Here is a 14,444-nt window from a genome sequence, read left to right as displayed (position 1 = left end):
CCGCGGTCGACTACGTGGGAGTCCAGCGACATAGCCGTTACGCTAACTGCTGGTTCCCCTGCCCCCTGATTTTTAAAAAATTTCTTGTTAAATTCCCTGTGTGAAGAGAACAGTTCAGTTTTTTTTTTTTCTTTTTTCTTTTTTAAGTTTTTTGCCACGGGATGTGTGCATTCACCAGGAAGAGACAGCAGAAAACAGTACCAGTGCCCATCAAACCAGTCATAAACAGATGCATCAGAAGAGGAAAATCAGGATATTGGGCACACACACACACACACGCACACGCACTCAGCGTGATTTTCAAGCTGCCAACTCTGGGACTCAAACCGAGGTCAACCATGTAGGAGTCCAGCACCTTAACCACCAACCACCTGCCAACCCCCAGGTCACCCTTTTTAAAGTGACTGTGGCTCGGTAGGGCGTGTTAGGCTAGAAACATCATCAACCTAGTTTCTTCCCAAACGAGGTTAAGAACACTAAGATGAACTGGAGCCATCGAAGGACTGCGTCCTAGAGAGTGGTGACAGACACAGTAACCGGAAGGCTTTCACAAGGGACAGGGAAAGACTCACCCCCTGGGCTGGTGGTTGATATTTGTGACAGCCAGCCAGCTGCGTTTATTGACTTAACTCAGCAAAAAGGCCTGCTTGTTATTATGACATCAGAATACTCCTCCATAGTAAATAACAGACCAGGGGCTTAGAGAGGGGGTTGGGGTGGGGGAGCTGACCAGGAAGCCAGAAGCAGGCATACCCCAAGAAGATCCATGGTTACTTCTTTTAGTTCAATAAAGTACGTTTACTGAAGAGAGTATCTCAGTCCAGGTTCCAGTGATGGAGAACTACACCTTTGTCCTTCACATGGGTTAAGTAGCAACTCCACCTCCTAGCTGACTTGTTAGGAAATACTGTAACAGATGTCAGCTGCCTGCAGAGCAAGCTGCCAGGTCCAGGACTCGAACCATAGTTGGCCATATGGGAGTCCAACACCTTTCACCACACCACGTGTCAACCCCGCCTGCATGGAATTCTTTGTTATTGTTAGTTTACACTGGGGCAGTGTGCTTGCCGGAGAGTGGAGAGTGAGAGACAGAGAGAGAGGTGAGGAAGCACACTTCAGGAGGGATGGCCACACCGCAGTCCCTTCCCCTCCCTTCTCGGGATTTGGGGCACGCATGCACATGTGCCCAGCCTGCTTTTCAAGCCGCCAGTCCCAACTCGAACTGCACAGTCAGCCATGTGGGCTCTAGCCGCCTCACCACCACACCACCAGCTGGCCCTCAGTACTCGTTTTCAAAAAAGGGAAGTAGAGGTTAGAGGCCGGAGAAATCACAGACCTCACGGTGAATGGAACTTTCTCTTAGGCCAGCCCCGCAACTAACAGAGCATGTCTTCCACTTTCCCTGTACGTGTCCACTGGACCCGGCTTTGCCCCGTCCAAAGTGGAGTTCCCTCCCGAGGCCAGCTGCTCTCTGCACAGGAGCAGGGGTCCCTGGGAGCAGCTTGCCTGCCACTTCCTGCTCCTTGGGGAGCCTGATGCCTCTCTGGGGCCTCAGCCTGGGGGGGACCTGATCCTTCCGGAAACTTCCTCTGGAAGTGCTGTTCCCTTGGCCGAAGAGCTGATTTCCCCTCGATACTTGTATAATTTTAGCTATTTCTACATTAGAAAAAAAGGCCTTGCTTTTCCTGGAAGTTTATCCAGTTGGAAACCATGTTTACAATTTTGTTATTCGCTCCTTTGATACATTTGTATTGATACTTTTGTGTTTCATTGTAGGAAGCTGAGGCACTGTTCTCAGGCCGCAGCCTTGGGACTCAGTGATGGCGCACTCCGGATGCAAATTCCGGTGTGTGTCGCACTCTTCAGGGAGCAGTCTGACTGTGTTTTCATTGAGTGGTGCTCAGAATCATCCCCCCCGCCCACCCCAAGAGATTTTTGCTATAGGGCCTGTGTACTCACCGGCAAGACAGAGAGAGGGAAAATGAGAAATCACCCCCAGGAGGTTGGCCACGCTGCAATCCTTTCTCTTCCATTCTCCTGTAATCTTGGCATGCACACACACACATACATACCCAATGTGATTTTTTTATATTTTTAAAGAATTATTTTATTTAACTTTACTTATTTATTTTAATTTGACCAGGGAAGGGACAGAGTGAGAAAGAGAGAGAGAGAGGAAAAGTGAGAAAGCAAGCTGCCAGGTCTGGGACTTGAACCATGGTCGGCCATGTTGGGAGTCCAGCGCTCTTAACCACCATGCCACCTGTTGGCCCCAAGCATTTCCCAGGACTCGAACCACAGCTGTCCATGTGGAATCCAGACTCCTTAACCTTCATGCCACTAGCATGAAGACTCCTGGTATGATTTTGAAGCCACTGAGTCTGGGACTCGAACTGCAGGAGTCCAGTGATGTAACCGCTGCACCATCTTCTGACCCCAAGATTTGAAAACTTACCTTTTTCTTTGTAAAAACATTCATAACTCTTATCAATCAGCTTCTCAGCATCTTCATGAATAGAGCCCATTAGGAATTTGAGAGACCCTTTCTCTGGGACAGCTGGGCACTGAGAAAATGGACAGCCAGCCGCAAGATGGTAGTTGCTGCCACCTGGCTTCAGAGGACAGTGGCCAAGGCACGCGAGCATCTTCTTGGGCTACTGTCCTCTACATGTGACAATGGTGTGCAAGGATGCAGGCACCCAGCAAGCCCCCAGCGGGGTTCAAACTGCTGATGTTTTGCCCAGAGCACACGGGTGGGTGTGGGTCCCAGAGCATCTGAAAGATGAAGATGACCGGGTTTATTTCCACGTACGCATTGCATCCAGAAAATAGTGACCGTAGGTGGCGCTCAAACCTGTCACTCATTCCACTTAAGGGGATTGGGAACAAATGACACTCAGGTTCCATTTGGACTTGGGCATTTTGCTTTCACTGTAGCCAGTTCTGGCTCACTGTATTGGAGAGCAGATCTCGCCTGCTGGCTGGCCTCTCCTGGGACCTTCTGCATTCCAGCTCTGTCCACCAGCAAGGGGGTCTAGTGACCTCCAGGACTTCTGGGGCAAGCTGCTTGGAGCAGATCGCCTTTCTAGGACCAGACAAGCCTGAGAGGAACCACTATATATGCACATCAACTCTTCTGTTTTATTTTGAGAGGTAGGCTCGACATAACCGAAAAACACTGCAGTAAATTCAAGGCTCAATGCAGAAAGCTTTCTCTGTGACCTTGTGCCATTAGCACACTTGCTTAGCCCCTGATCCAGGAAAGGAGAGAGCAAGCATTTGTAGTCAGTTCCGTCTTCTTTCAAGACCTTTTAGCTAAGTATTTTTCAATGGCCAGAGAATATGTGTGCTCACCAGAAACAGAACGAGAGGAAGCACCCCTCGATGAAGCGTGGTCACTCCATAATCCTTTTTCTTCCATTTCTTCATCCTGTCAGGATCTGGGGCATGCATACACATGTGCCTAGTGTTTTGTTTTAGTTTCTGTTTTTTCCAAACAAGAGATTTTCACTCTAGGGCATGTGCGGTCTTTGGAAAAAGAGAAAGTGAGAAATCACCCCTCAGGGGTGCACTGCAATCTCTTCTCTTCCATTCCCCTCTCGGGATTTTGGACATGCATGCACAACCTGGCGTGAGTTTTAAGCCGCCAGGTCCGGGACTCAAACTGCATTTGACTGTGGGAATCCAAGGATGATGTAACCATTATGCAATCTGCTGGTCACACCTGGTGCTTTTTAAGCGGCTGAGGCTCAGACTTGAACCACAGTTGGCCGGGTGGATCCAGATCTTTATACACAGAGCTTACCCACTGCACTGTGGGGCCGGCCCGGACCTTCTAATTACAGGACTAGAAAGCTTTACTTTTTCCAATGAAGCTTAATCGTGGAATTAGTTGTCCTTTTTCCCCCAACAGTTGTTCTAAAGCTTGAATGTTGTCATTTTAACAGTAATTACTGACTGGGGCAGTACAATTCAGTAGAAGATAGTATTTTCCCCTCAGTTAACCCCGAAGGTATTTCCATAAACAGTCATTCCGCCCACAAGCCAATACCCTAGAAACACATGGCTACATTTTTTGTTATGATAAAGCATGTGTCCAAGTAACTATAAACAAATGTGAAGACGGTAATACTGTACTTTGAGAATTAATTGTTAAATAGATGCCTGTATTTATCCAATAAAGTGCTTCCGAAAACCGGCTTGATCCCTCACCGCCAAAATGATACGAAGATGCCGTCCAGGACTGGAGTACAAGGTTCTCACAGGAGAATGACGACTCGTTCCTTTTGTCTTCGACTGTGTTTTCAGTTGTCATCATTTGTTTAAACATTAAATAGCTGCTCTCCTCTCCCCAACCCCATTTTGTAAAATTCAAGTGCGGTTTGGGTTTGTTTGTTTGTTCTTTTTGTCTCCTTACTACTTCCTCCTGGACATCCATACAGTTTGAACATCACACAGCTTGGAAGTGTGTCCACTTATTCAAGGGTTTTCCCCCAATAAACATTGTACATGTATTTTCCTCCTTACGATTTCCTTAAACATTTTCTTTAGCTTACTTTATTGTAAGAATATAGCGTACAATCCACATGATATACAAAACGTATGTCAGTTGACTGTTTATGTCATCGGTAAGGCTCTGGTCAACAGTAAGCCATCAGCAATGAAGTTCGGGGAGTTAAAAGTTATATGCAGCCTAGCAGGTAGCATGGAGGTTAAGGCACTGGATCCCATATGGCTGACCATGTGCTTCAAGTCCCGGATTTGGTGCCCTGAAAACACACTGGGTACGTGTGTCCAAATTCCTAAGAGGAGACTGGAGGAGAAGGGACTGTGGTGTGACCACTCTCCCTGAGGGGGAGGTGCTTTCTCATTTTACCTCTCTCTCTCTGGCTTTTTGATGAGCACATGTGCCCTATAGCAAAAATTGGACAGAAAAAAAAAGTTATCCAAGGGCAGATGGCAGTGCAGTGGGAATGCAACTGAACCCACTGGAGGTCCTGAGTTTGCATCCCAAGGCCTCCCTGTCCACACCAGGCATGTGTGTGAGCTGGGCTGGGAGAGGCTGGGGGTGGGCACAGTGTGAGGCTTCTGTCAGGGGTGCTGTCTCTCTGCCTTTCTCATGGAAGAAATTAGTCATTTTAAAGTAAGTTACATGTGCATTGTTGACCATGCAAGGATCGGTGTCCTGGCCCCATGTCCTTCAAGGGTCAGCTGTATGCTACTCATCTGCCCAGAGAGGTAGGCCCTGTTCTTCTCTCTCTTTTTCTTTCTTTCTTTCTTTCTTTCTTTCTTTCTTTCTTTCTTTCTTTCTGTGGTTTCTGCTCTAGGGCATGTGTGCTCACACAGAGAGAGAGAAAGTAAGAGAAAAAGTGAGAAGTCACCCCACACCCAGTCCCTTCTACTCCATTCTCCTCCCTGGACCCTGAGCACACACGCACACAAGTCCAGTGTGAGTTTCAAGCCCCTAGGTCTAAGACTTGAACTGCAGTCAAGCCACATGGGAGTCGGGCACCTTAGCCACTGTGCCACCTGCTGGCCCTGAACCAGCTGTTGATCGTCTCAGAAAGGCTACTGTGAAACGCCGAGATTTCCCTGCAGAGAGTCTGGGATGATGTGCTTTCCAGATAAACCATCCCAGTAACCTCTCGGCCCATGGTCCCCCAGGCAGCAGGGCATTGCGGCCAGCTCTGAAAAGTGGGGTGTCGTGAACACGGATGATACACCGTGTCCTGCTGCTCCGGGTGCCCTGGTGAAGGATGGGCTTGGAACTCACGGCCCCTATACATCCTGCCGCTCTCAGAAGGGTCCTTCCCTCCCTTCAACAGGTCCATGGTGTGTCCCCAAGAAGAACACAGGGACAAGCCTGAGGAGCCAAATCCTGGCATGGCCACCTGCTCCCAGAGCCACTAACCTCCCTGCCTCCACTTTCCGTTGGCCAAACGCTTCATAACAGCAGCACCATCCTGTGGACATGGGGTGAAATGACACGTCTCGGGACCCTGCCCAGGATGTAGAAAACCCTCATTAAACGCTGCATGGCGGAGAGAGCGCACAGCCGAGGTAAAGTCGGGCTGAAGCTGACGGCAGCGTAGTCAGGACAGACCACTCGTGTTTTAAAATCTGAATTAGACCGTTTATGTTCTAAGACACACACGCACACACAAATCTGTACCAATTAAATACAATAAAGTTGAAAGGATATAAATTACACTTTCTCTTTTTTAAACGGACGACAGTAAACTCCTACAGTCAGCTCAGTACACACACAGATCACGGACAGCAGCTTTTCAGTCGGGTCTCCAACATCTTACTCGTTTACGGACGCTGAGAACGTCAAGAGTGGACCTTCGCTCTTGATTTCACGACACGTGGAGACCTGTACGCCCAACCCGCGGTCCAGGCGTCTACAGAACAGGTACACAGAGGACGTCTACAGAAACCGCCACACATGTAATCCTTCAGGGTTCCGTCTGCAGGAGAATTTTATAAATGACATGACAGCTGGGCCGTCTGCATCGAATCACCTCCTGCAAACACGCATGCCCCGTGAGTGGTATTTAATAGCTCCATCCATCCCTTCAGCATTTTCCAGAAGTAAGCAAAATAACAGCAGAACCACACCACGACGAAAGCTACCGATCCCAAACAAAACCACAAACCCCCCCAGATCAACACCCCACCCTTCCCACCCCCAGCTCCTGGTATGACCCTGTGTTTGCTGGCAGTAAACCGCTGTCTGCCGTTGGCATCCCACCGCCTGGCCATGATGGAACAAGGGGCAGGAGATGGCGGAGACAGAGCCCGGGCCGCTGTCACTGCATCTGACAGTGTCAGGTCAGCAGGTGGCGGGCCAGCTGGAAGACCCAAGAATGTAGCTGTGAGTGTTTGGTGTGCTTGGCCACGGAGGACAGACGGCAGCACGTGGCCTGGTAAACAGTGGCACCAAGCTTGCAGGCAGACACACGTGGTCACACACAGCAGGAGGGGGCAGCAGGAACGTCAGGCTGACGTCGGGTCTTTGGTTATAAAGAACAGCATTCTGTAACCGTTTCTGCAAAGAGGGATTTGCAGCCTCATTCTCAGACGAGAAAGAACTTTCCAGCTGCTCGCCTAGAAGAGAGCGCCCAAGCTGCTTTGTAACAAAGTCCAGTACCTTATGATTTTCCACAAATCGACCTTATCTGCATTTTAGTATGCAGCCTTGTCTGTCTCCAAACAGACGTACTATAGATATACATTTCATATACATAATATATATTATTTATATAAAAAAGACGAATCTGATCCCACGGTCAGAACTGATGAGAACCATACAAGGACGCAGTCTGTTGGTCTGTCGCAGCTTCTCCCCAGGGGGGGACGAAGTAAGTGCAAAGAGAAATACTGTCGCCTAGCTCGTCCGGGATGTTCAGTTCTCTGGCCTTCTGGGAAAAGTGGAGGCTGCGGTTCATCTGAGTGACAGGGTGCCGTCCTGCCCCCTGGGGAGAACGGAGGCGGCCCCGGAGGCGCATGGCTTCTCGGCGCTGGTGTGAGGTCAGGCTGGGCACTGCAGGTGGCAGCAGTGGGCTGGTGCTTTCCCAAGGAGACCAGGCGAACCAAGATGCTGGCCATGGCCCGCGGGCGAAGTGCAGGCTGCCTTCACCGAGTGGTTGTGCCACCCTGCAATGCAGAGGCTGGTGAGTTCAAGTTCAAGCTTGTGGAGCCCGCCTGCCACCCTCCTCCTAGGGGCCACCCTGGAAAGGAACCCACATGACCAAGCTCACTAGGGAACCCAGTTCTATCAGGTCGTTGGAAAAGTCATGACACATTTTTCTATACGAAAGTCTCCAGCCTCACAGCACGTGGTTAACTGTTGTGCACCGAGCGCCAGATCCTCCATGGCGATTTGAAGTTCAAGCTGCACCCTCACCATCACCTGCAAGTGCACCCGTGGTACACTTAGAGAAGCGAGCCTAATTCACAGGGCGAAGAATTAGAGAGGCCTTGCACTCAACCTTGAAAGGCTATGAACATTCTGCTTCAAGATCAGTACAAACAAACTGGAGACGAGTGCTTGTTCTGCTTGTAAAAACAGAGATGAGTAGTTTTATTACTCTTATGTTAGGGGAAAAAACCCTTTTCTTATTATAAAAGACCACTGTTTGCGGGCCAGCGGCTGGTGTGGTGGTGAAGGTGCCAGATTCCCACATGGCCAGTCATGGCCAGAGTCTGGGCCTGGCAGCTTGAAAATCACACCAGGCACGTGTATGTGTGTGCCCAAAATCCCAGAAGGAGAATGGAGGAGAAGGGGTTGTGGCTCGGCCATCCCCTCTGGGGGGTGAGCTCTCACTCTCCCTCTCCCTGTCTGTCTCTGGTGAATGCAGGCTGGGAGGTGCAGGCCCGGTCACCAGTCTAACCTACATGCCAGCACAGCCACTCTGGAGCTGAGGAAGGACGAATGTTGGCTCAAGGCAGGCCTGGACCACAGTGAGACTTTGAAGAGGAGCTGGGGAGGAGCTGGGCAGCCATCGAAGCGACACTCTGAGAGGCCATCCCACAGGGGAGGACTCCCCACCCACACCCAGAGACCTCCCTGAGTCCTCTAGGCACTCATGCCCGAGGTCCTGGGCTGGCTGAGGTCGGGGGGTGGGGGGGGCAGCATCAGGACCCTGTCGGGGTGCTGTCTCTCTCTCCCCAGGAAGAACTAAATGGCGGGGTGTGTTGGCATGCGTCTGTAGTTCTGGCAGGGAGGCTGAGGCTGGAAGACAGCAACACAGCAAGACGTACCAGAAAGAAAAAGGAAACGAAACATCTGAATGAATCTGTGCTCCTCTGCCCTGTGGTGCATCCGTCAGACGTGCTCACGGACAGCACGGAACCGGAGGGCTGCCTCTGGGACCCTTATTACCTGGTCATTCTCGAGCTCGGAGCATGGCCTGCCAGGGGGCTGCGGCCCATCCGGGACCCGCGTGCTCTCCGCCTTATTTGGTCGGTCCCTCCGGCTCAGAAGCGCTCCAGCAGAATCTCTCACACCGTCCAAGTCTTTTCCATCGGCCACACCCATGAACTCTGTGAAGGCATGGTCCTCCAGGACGTCTGTGGTGTGCTCCACCGTCACCTCCCGGGGGCAGAGCTCTCGGGCCGGCCGGCTGCTGAGTCCCAAGCGGGGGCCAGTCCTGCCGGGCACGTCGGCGCTCTTCTCCGGGGGGCTCTGCCACGCCAGGCTGGCCCCGGGTAAGGCACTGTCTTCCTGCTGTGGCCCGGCAGTTACCTTCTCCTGCCCTGAGCCCCGCTCCCCTTCCGTCAGCTCTCTGTGTGGGGACGGTCTGAACTCCGGCCCCAGAGATGGCCCGCCGTGCTCGCTGGAGTCTGCGTCCCTCGTCTGCACGGCCAGCTGATCCGAGCTGTCGCTGGTTGGGACAGCCACGTCAGACAGGGTGGCATTGGAGGCACTGTGGGAGAAGTAGCCGCTGGTGATGCTGCTGGCGGTGGGGCTGCGGGACACTTCCTTCTCCAGGGCCCGCGAGCTGCTCAGATCCGCTTTCGAGAACCACTCCCTACTCTCCAAGCCGGCGTTGTAGACACTGAAGTCGGCAAACTCCACGGGTACGTAAGGCTGCGAACTCATCAGCGTTCTGTTGAGAGCTTCCAGCTCACCCTCCTCCTCCTCGGAGTCCTGCAGGAACGAAGCAGAAGTCAGTGTCAGCTCCTGACAGCAGCCACGGGGCCAGGACGAGTGTTCGACACCTCCCAGCGAAAGGCGTTCGCATTTGCATGTGGGGCGTTCGTTTTTGCCTTTCTGGGTTGGGTTAAATCTTGTTACCTTTTGCAAACACAGGAATATTATCCTCAGAGATTTGTAAATGTAAACCTTGATCACCTCATATGGAGGACATTTATTTCGTCTACACTCACTCAACACTAACTAGAAACCCTTCCTTCCCGGTTCAAGAGAAAGACCAGAACTGAAGTGCAGTGGGTTGTTGGTTAGTCATCCCTCCGTCACCATGGGGACTGGTTCAGGACACCCCTCAAGCCTCCAAGGACACCCAATCCCTCGGGCGCTCACGTCCCATATACGGGACATGACAAACCTGTGCGCAGTCTCCTGCATACTCTGCATCACTCTTAGATTACCACCTTAGTGCCACGTTAGTGTTGCACCAACTGTCTTGTTCTCACCATCTTCACCTTTGGAAGCAAACTAGGCACTTACAATAACTTGTGCAAAGTGTCTGAGCTATTTTTGGAGGGAAAGGGCAGTAAAATAAAGACCGCCCAACAGCAAAAGGGTGAGGAACACAGTCTCAACACCCCTGCTCAGCACTGTGCTAAATACTGTCATGTTGTAAAGCAGACGACCAGCCTGACAAGGGCAGTTTCTAGCACAGCCGAGAAGCCTGGATGGATCTGGCGAGATGGTGAGGCAGGCAGGTACACAGTGAGGTTTAAAGGAGAACCCTCTTCATCATGCTATTTGTGGAACTTGAATGAGTTCTTTTATATTTGGTGGAAATGGATGCATTTTATCATCAAGTAAAATTAAATGATATACTATTAAGTCCTGTCCCCCTTTTTTTTTAAGAGGTTTTTGCTATAGGGTGTGTGCACTTGCCAGAGATGTAGAGAGAGACAGAGCGAGAAAAAGTGAGACATCACCCCAAGGTGAGATGGTCATGCTGCCATCCCTTCTCCATTCTTCTCTGGGGATTTTGGGCACACATGCACACATGCTGGGCATGAGTTTCAAGCTGCCAGGTCTAGGACTCAAACCGTGGTTGGCCATATGGGAATCCAGTGCCTTAAGCACTCTGCCACCTGCTGGCTCCCCCATTTAGTCCTTTCTAATTAGCCCATAAACACCTGATGGCATGGCAAACGCTGCTTTTAAAACATGATTTTATTCAGCAGGTATTCATCGAGTGCCCTCTAAGTGCCAGTCATGGCCCAAGGATTTGAGAAACCAATGGTGAGCAGTCAAGGCATGGCTCCTCCTTGGGGAGTCTAAGTGAGAACCTGGGTCTTGCTAAGAATAATCCTGGACTCTACTTGGGTGGGTAAAACATTCATTCCAAATAGAATTTAGATAACTCAAAAATCATTTTCTTTTTTTCACTAATCATCTAATTCAGCAAGCTAATGAAAACATCTGTATAGGACCAGCAGATGGCATAGTGCTTAAGGTGCTGGATTCCCACATGGTTGATCGTAGTTCAAGTCCCAGACCTGGCGGCTTGAAACACACTGGGCATGTGTGCGTGCAAGCCCAAAATCCCAAGAGGATACTGGAAGAGAAGGGACAGCATGGCCATCCTCCCAGGAGGTGATTTCTTGCTTTCTGTTTCTCTGTCTCTCCAGTGAGTGCATGCACTCGATAGCAAAAATCTCTAAAAACAAACAAAATGTCTGTACAATTATAATTTATACTACTATAAAAACCTGGAACCAAAGCGTCAGGCTTACTTATTAAGGTTGTATTTTAATCTAGAATGAGAGAGAAAGAAGGGAGAGTGAATATATGTACCTGTGTGAGAAGTCATAGTACAGTAGACAGCTGTTTGCTAATAAACGCGTATTTCATATGTTCAATTTTAGAGTAGTATTTTCCTTTGCACCTCATAAAATAGTAAACACCTCAAAAATGTTTAATATACTTCAATGCTCCTCAGTTTAAAAGAATCTAGTTTTAAAAATATATCCTAATATAGGTTATTTAAAGGAATCAGCCATCTTAATTCCTTGTTCACTAGTCAAAGGTACATACTAAGTATTAGTGAGAAAGATCTAGAAATCAGTGGGCCAGCAGATGGCACAATGGTTAAGGCACTGAATTCCCACATGGCTGAACACAGTTCAAGTCCTGGATGAAGTAGTTTGAAAATCACATTGGGCGTGTGCGTGTGTGTGCCCAAAATCCTAGTAGGTGAATGGAGGAGATGGGCCTGCGGAGTCACCATCCCCCTGGGGAGTAATTTCTCACTTTCTCTCTCACTGTCTCCTTCTCTGGCAGGTGCAGGTGCCCTGTGGCAAAATCCTAACAACAACACAAAAAGATCCTGACATTAGCAAAATAAAATGTTTGGTAACACTAATCTCTAGTCTTTTTATTTATTTATTTTTTTGTATCACTTTGGTATACTTTTAATTATTTATATATTTTATTAACATACACTAACATATAGTAATTGCACGTATTTGTGGAGGTAGTATGGTTTTTAGAATAAGAATACTGTGTGCGATGATTAATTCAGGGTGACTGGCACACCCGTCCTTTCAACCACCTGCCACTTCTCTTGCTCTGTGTGTCAGGAGCCATTGTCTTTTGTTTCGTTTGGTTTTGGTTTTGGTTTTGGTTTTGGTTTGGTTTGTTTTTTTGCTATGGGGCGCATACACTTGCTATAGAGAGAGAGAAAGAAGGAGAGATAGAGAAAGAGAAAGTGAGACAGCACCTCCCAGGGGGACGGCCACGCCACAGTCTCTTCTCCATTCCCCTCAGGATCTGGGGCATCCATGCACAAGCACCCAGAAGGTTTCCCAAGCCCCTAGGTCTGTGACTTGAACTGCACAGTCGGCCTGTGGGATCCAGCTGCCCTAACCTCCATGCCACCACTGGCCATGGAGTCAGCCTATCTGTAGCTCCATTTCAGATTAAGCAGCACCGTTAAAAAGCGAAAATGGCGGAGCACTCTTTGGCTGGCTCGGTGGGAGACGTCGGGAAAGGAACGAAGACAGGCAGTCTGAGCTGGGAGCGTCTGCCCACGTGGGGTGACTATCCCTCTAAAACACTTGGCATTGGAACTGTTTTGGGATTCTCATTTGTTTGAATTTTGGAATATCTGTACACACATAATGAGATACTTTGGGGATAAGACCCAAGTCTAAACACAAAATTCATCTTTGTTTCATACACATCTTACACACTTCGCCTGAGGGTGTTTTTGAATTGCAGTATGTTTTTACTGTGATCCCGTCACACAAGGTCAAGGTGTGGAATTATCTCCATGTGTGGCATCATGTCGGCACTTAAAAAGTTTGGATGTTGGAGTCTTCTGGAGTTCCGATGTTTGCATTAGGAATGCTCAATCTGTATTTTCTAGATTCTTAAACATGTTTAAACTCAAAATTGAATTTCAAGTGTATCTGTTTTGCTGTTGTGTTGTTGTTTTTGCTAGAAGATGTTTGTGCTAGCCAGAGAGAGACAGAGAGAGGAAAAAGTAGCCCCCTTGGGAATGGTCATGCCATAATTCCTTCTCCTCTGTTTCTCCCTCCTTTGGGATTTTGGGCACGCATGCACACATTTTTCTCAAGCCACTGGGTCTGGGACTTGAACTGTGTGCCATGAGGAATCCAGTTGCCTTAATCACCAGGCCACAGAGCTAGCGTGCAAGTGTATCTCTTATATTTCCTTTTAAAGTGACAAAGAACCACAGTTCTCCAAACCCAAGAGAACCTGATGCAATGAATTATTATAAAATTATTTGTTGCAAGAAAAACTCAATTTTAATATGAAAAATAGTCTGGGGGGGGGCCTTTCTTATGCCTGAAGTTATTACTTTGCAAGACCAAGGAAGGCCTGTCATTTATAGTGTTGCCGAGTGAACTGTGATCATGAATTTAATGAGTGGAAATGGGTTTAAACTCACTAACCTCATAAAGACAAAAAGTTATTCCTAAAAGCTCAGAGTATCTCCAGTGACATTAGCGTCCACAGAAGGTTAAATTCAAACAGGAAGCAGTACAGGTAGGCACTTAGAGAAGGGAAGTGACCCAAAGACCCAACGGGAAAGGCTAAAAGAGAAGGGGCGGCTTATTCTAGAAAGAAGAAAACTGAGTAGAAATCAAACATCTTCCAACATTCTAAGGAAGACTGAGGGTTCACTGAGTTATTGCCTCCAAGGAGAAAAGTCAGAATTCACTGGGTAACGTTACACATCGAGGGAGCAGGGTTAGGTGGACGTCTTCATCCCAGAAACATCGTTTCCCACTGCATCGTAAAGGAGACTGAACTAAGCACCTTTCCACAATGTCTAAAGGACAAGAATGAAAAGATGTGCCAGCAGGTGGCGTGGCAGTTAAGGCGCTGGATTTTCCCGTGGCTGACCATGGTTCGCGTCCCAGACCCAGTGGCTTGAAACTCACGCCGGGTACATGTGCGTGTCTGCCCAAAGTCCCGAGAGGAGAATGGAGGAGAAGGGAATGTGGTGCAGCTGTTCTCCCTGCGGAGTGATCTCTCACTTTCCCTGTCTCTGTCTTCCTCTGTTCCTCTCTGGTGAGTGCATGCCTTACAAATAATAATAATAAAAATGAAAACCCTTCCTAAAAGTAGAACATGGGGTCAAGGTCTCAAACGTCTTTAATTTTTGGAATTTCACTTATGTAAGTAATGTTTACCTATAGACAAAATGCCTGGATTTTAGGTCAAACCCCACATTCAAGCAGTGACTCTGCAAGGAGTTTCGCTTAAT

At 48.9% G+C, this 14,444-nt stretch overlaps 2 protein-coding genes and 1 long non-coding RNA gene across 7 annotated transcripts in view; 1 reads left to right on the top strand and 2 right to left on the bottom strand.

The window, feature by feature from the left end:
• Nucleotides 1-657, bottom strand: part of NUP153 (nucleoporin 153) — a 78,295-nt gene extending 77,638 nt beyond the window's left edge. For 4 of the 5 annotated variants that reach the window (XM_006165514.3, XM_014582959.2, XM_014582960.2 and 1 more), the window contains exon 1: nucleotides 573-657. The gene's annotated coding sequence lies outside the window, so the exon portion shown is untranslated. The remainder of the gene's footprint in view (nucleotides 1-572) is intronic. The other variant, XM_006165519.3, reaches the window with a different exon arrangement.
• LOC106733504 (uncharacterized) overlaps nucleotides 1-4,375 on the top strand; it is a 19,014-nt gene extending 14,639 nt beyond the window's left edge. The window contains exon 2 of the long non-coding RNA XR_001369553.2: nucleotides 4,184-4,375. This is a non-coding gene — a long non-coding RNA (uncharacterized LOC106733504). The remainder of the gene's footprint in view (nucleotides 1-4,183) is intronic.
• A 1,826-nt stretch (nucleotides 4,376-6,201) lies between these two features.
• KIF13A (kinesin family member 13A) overlaps nucleotides 6,202-14,444 on the bottom strand; it is a 180,293-nt gene continuing 172,050 nt past the window's right edge. The window contains 2 exon segments of the mRNA XM_027767133.1: nucleotides 6,202-7,659; nucleotides 8,888-9,655. Of these exon segments, the coding sequence (XP_027622934.1) occupies nucleotides 7,639-7,659; nucleotides 8,888-9,655 (789 nt within the window). The 3' untranslated portion in view covers nucleotides 6,202-7,638.

This window comes from Tupaia chinensis, unplaced genomic scaffold (genome assembly GCF_000334495.1).
Source record: "Tupaia chinensis unplaced genomic scaffold, TupChi_1.0 Scaffold143936_1, whole genome shotgun sequence".
NCBI classification, from domain to species: Eukaryota; Metazoa; Chordata; class Mammalia; order Scandentia; family Tupaiidae; genus Tupaia; species Tupaia belangeri.
Note: the sequence above shows the minus strand (reverse complement) of the source record. Positions and strands in the feature narration are given on the sequence as shown.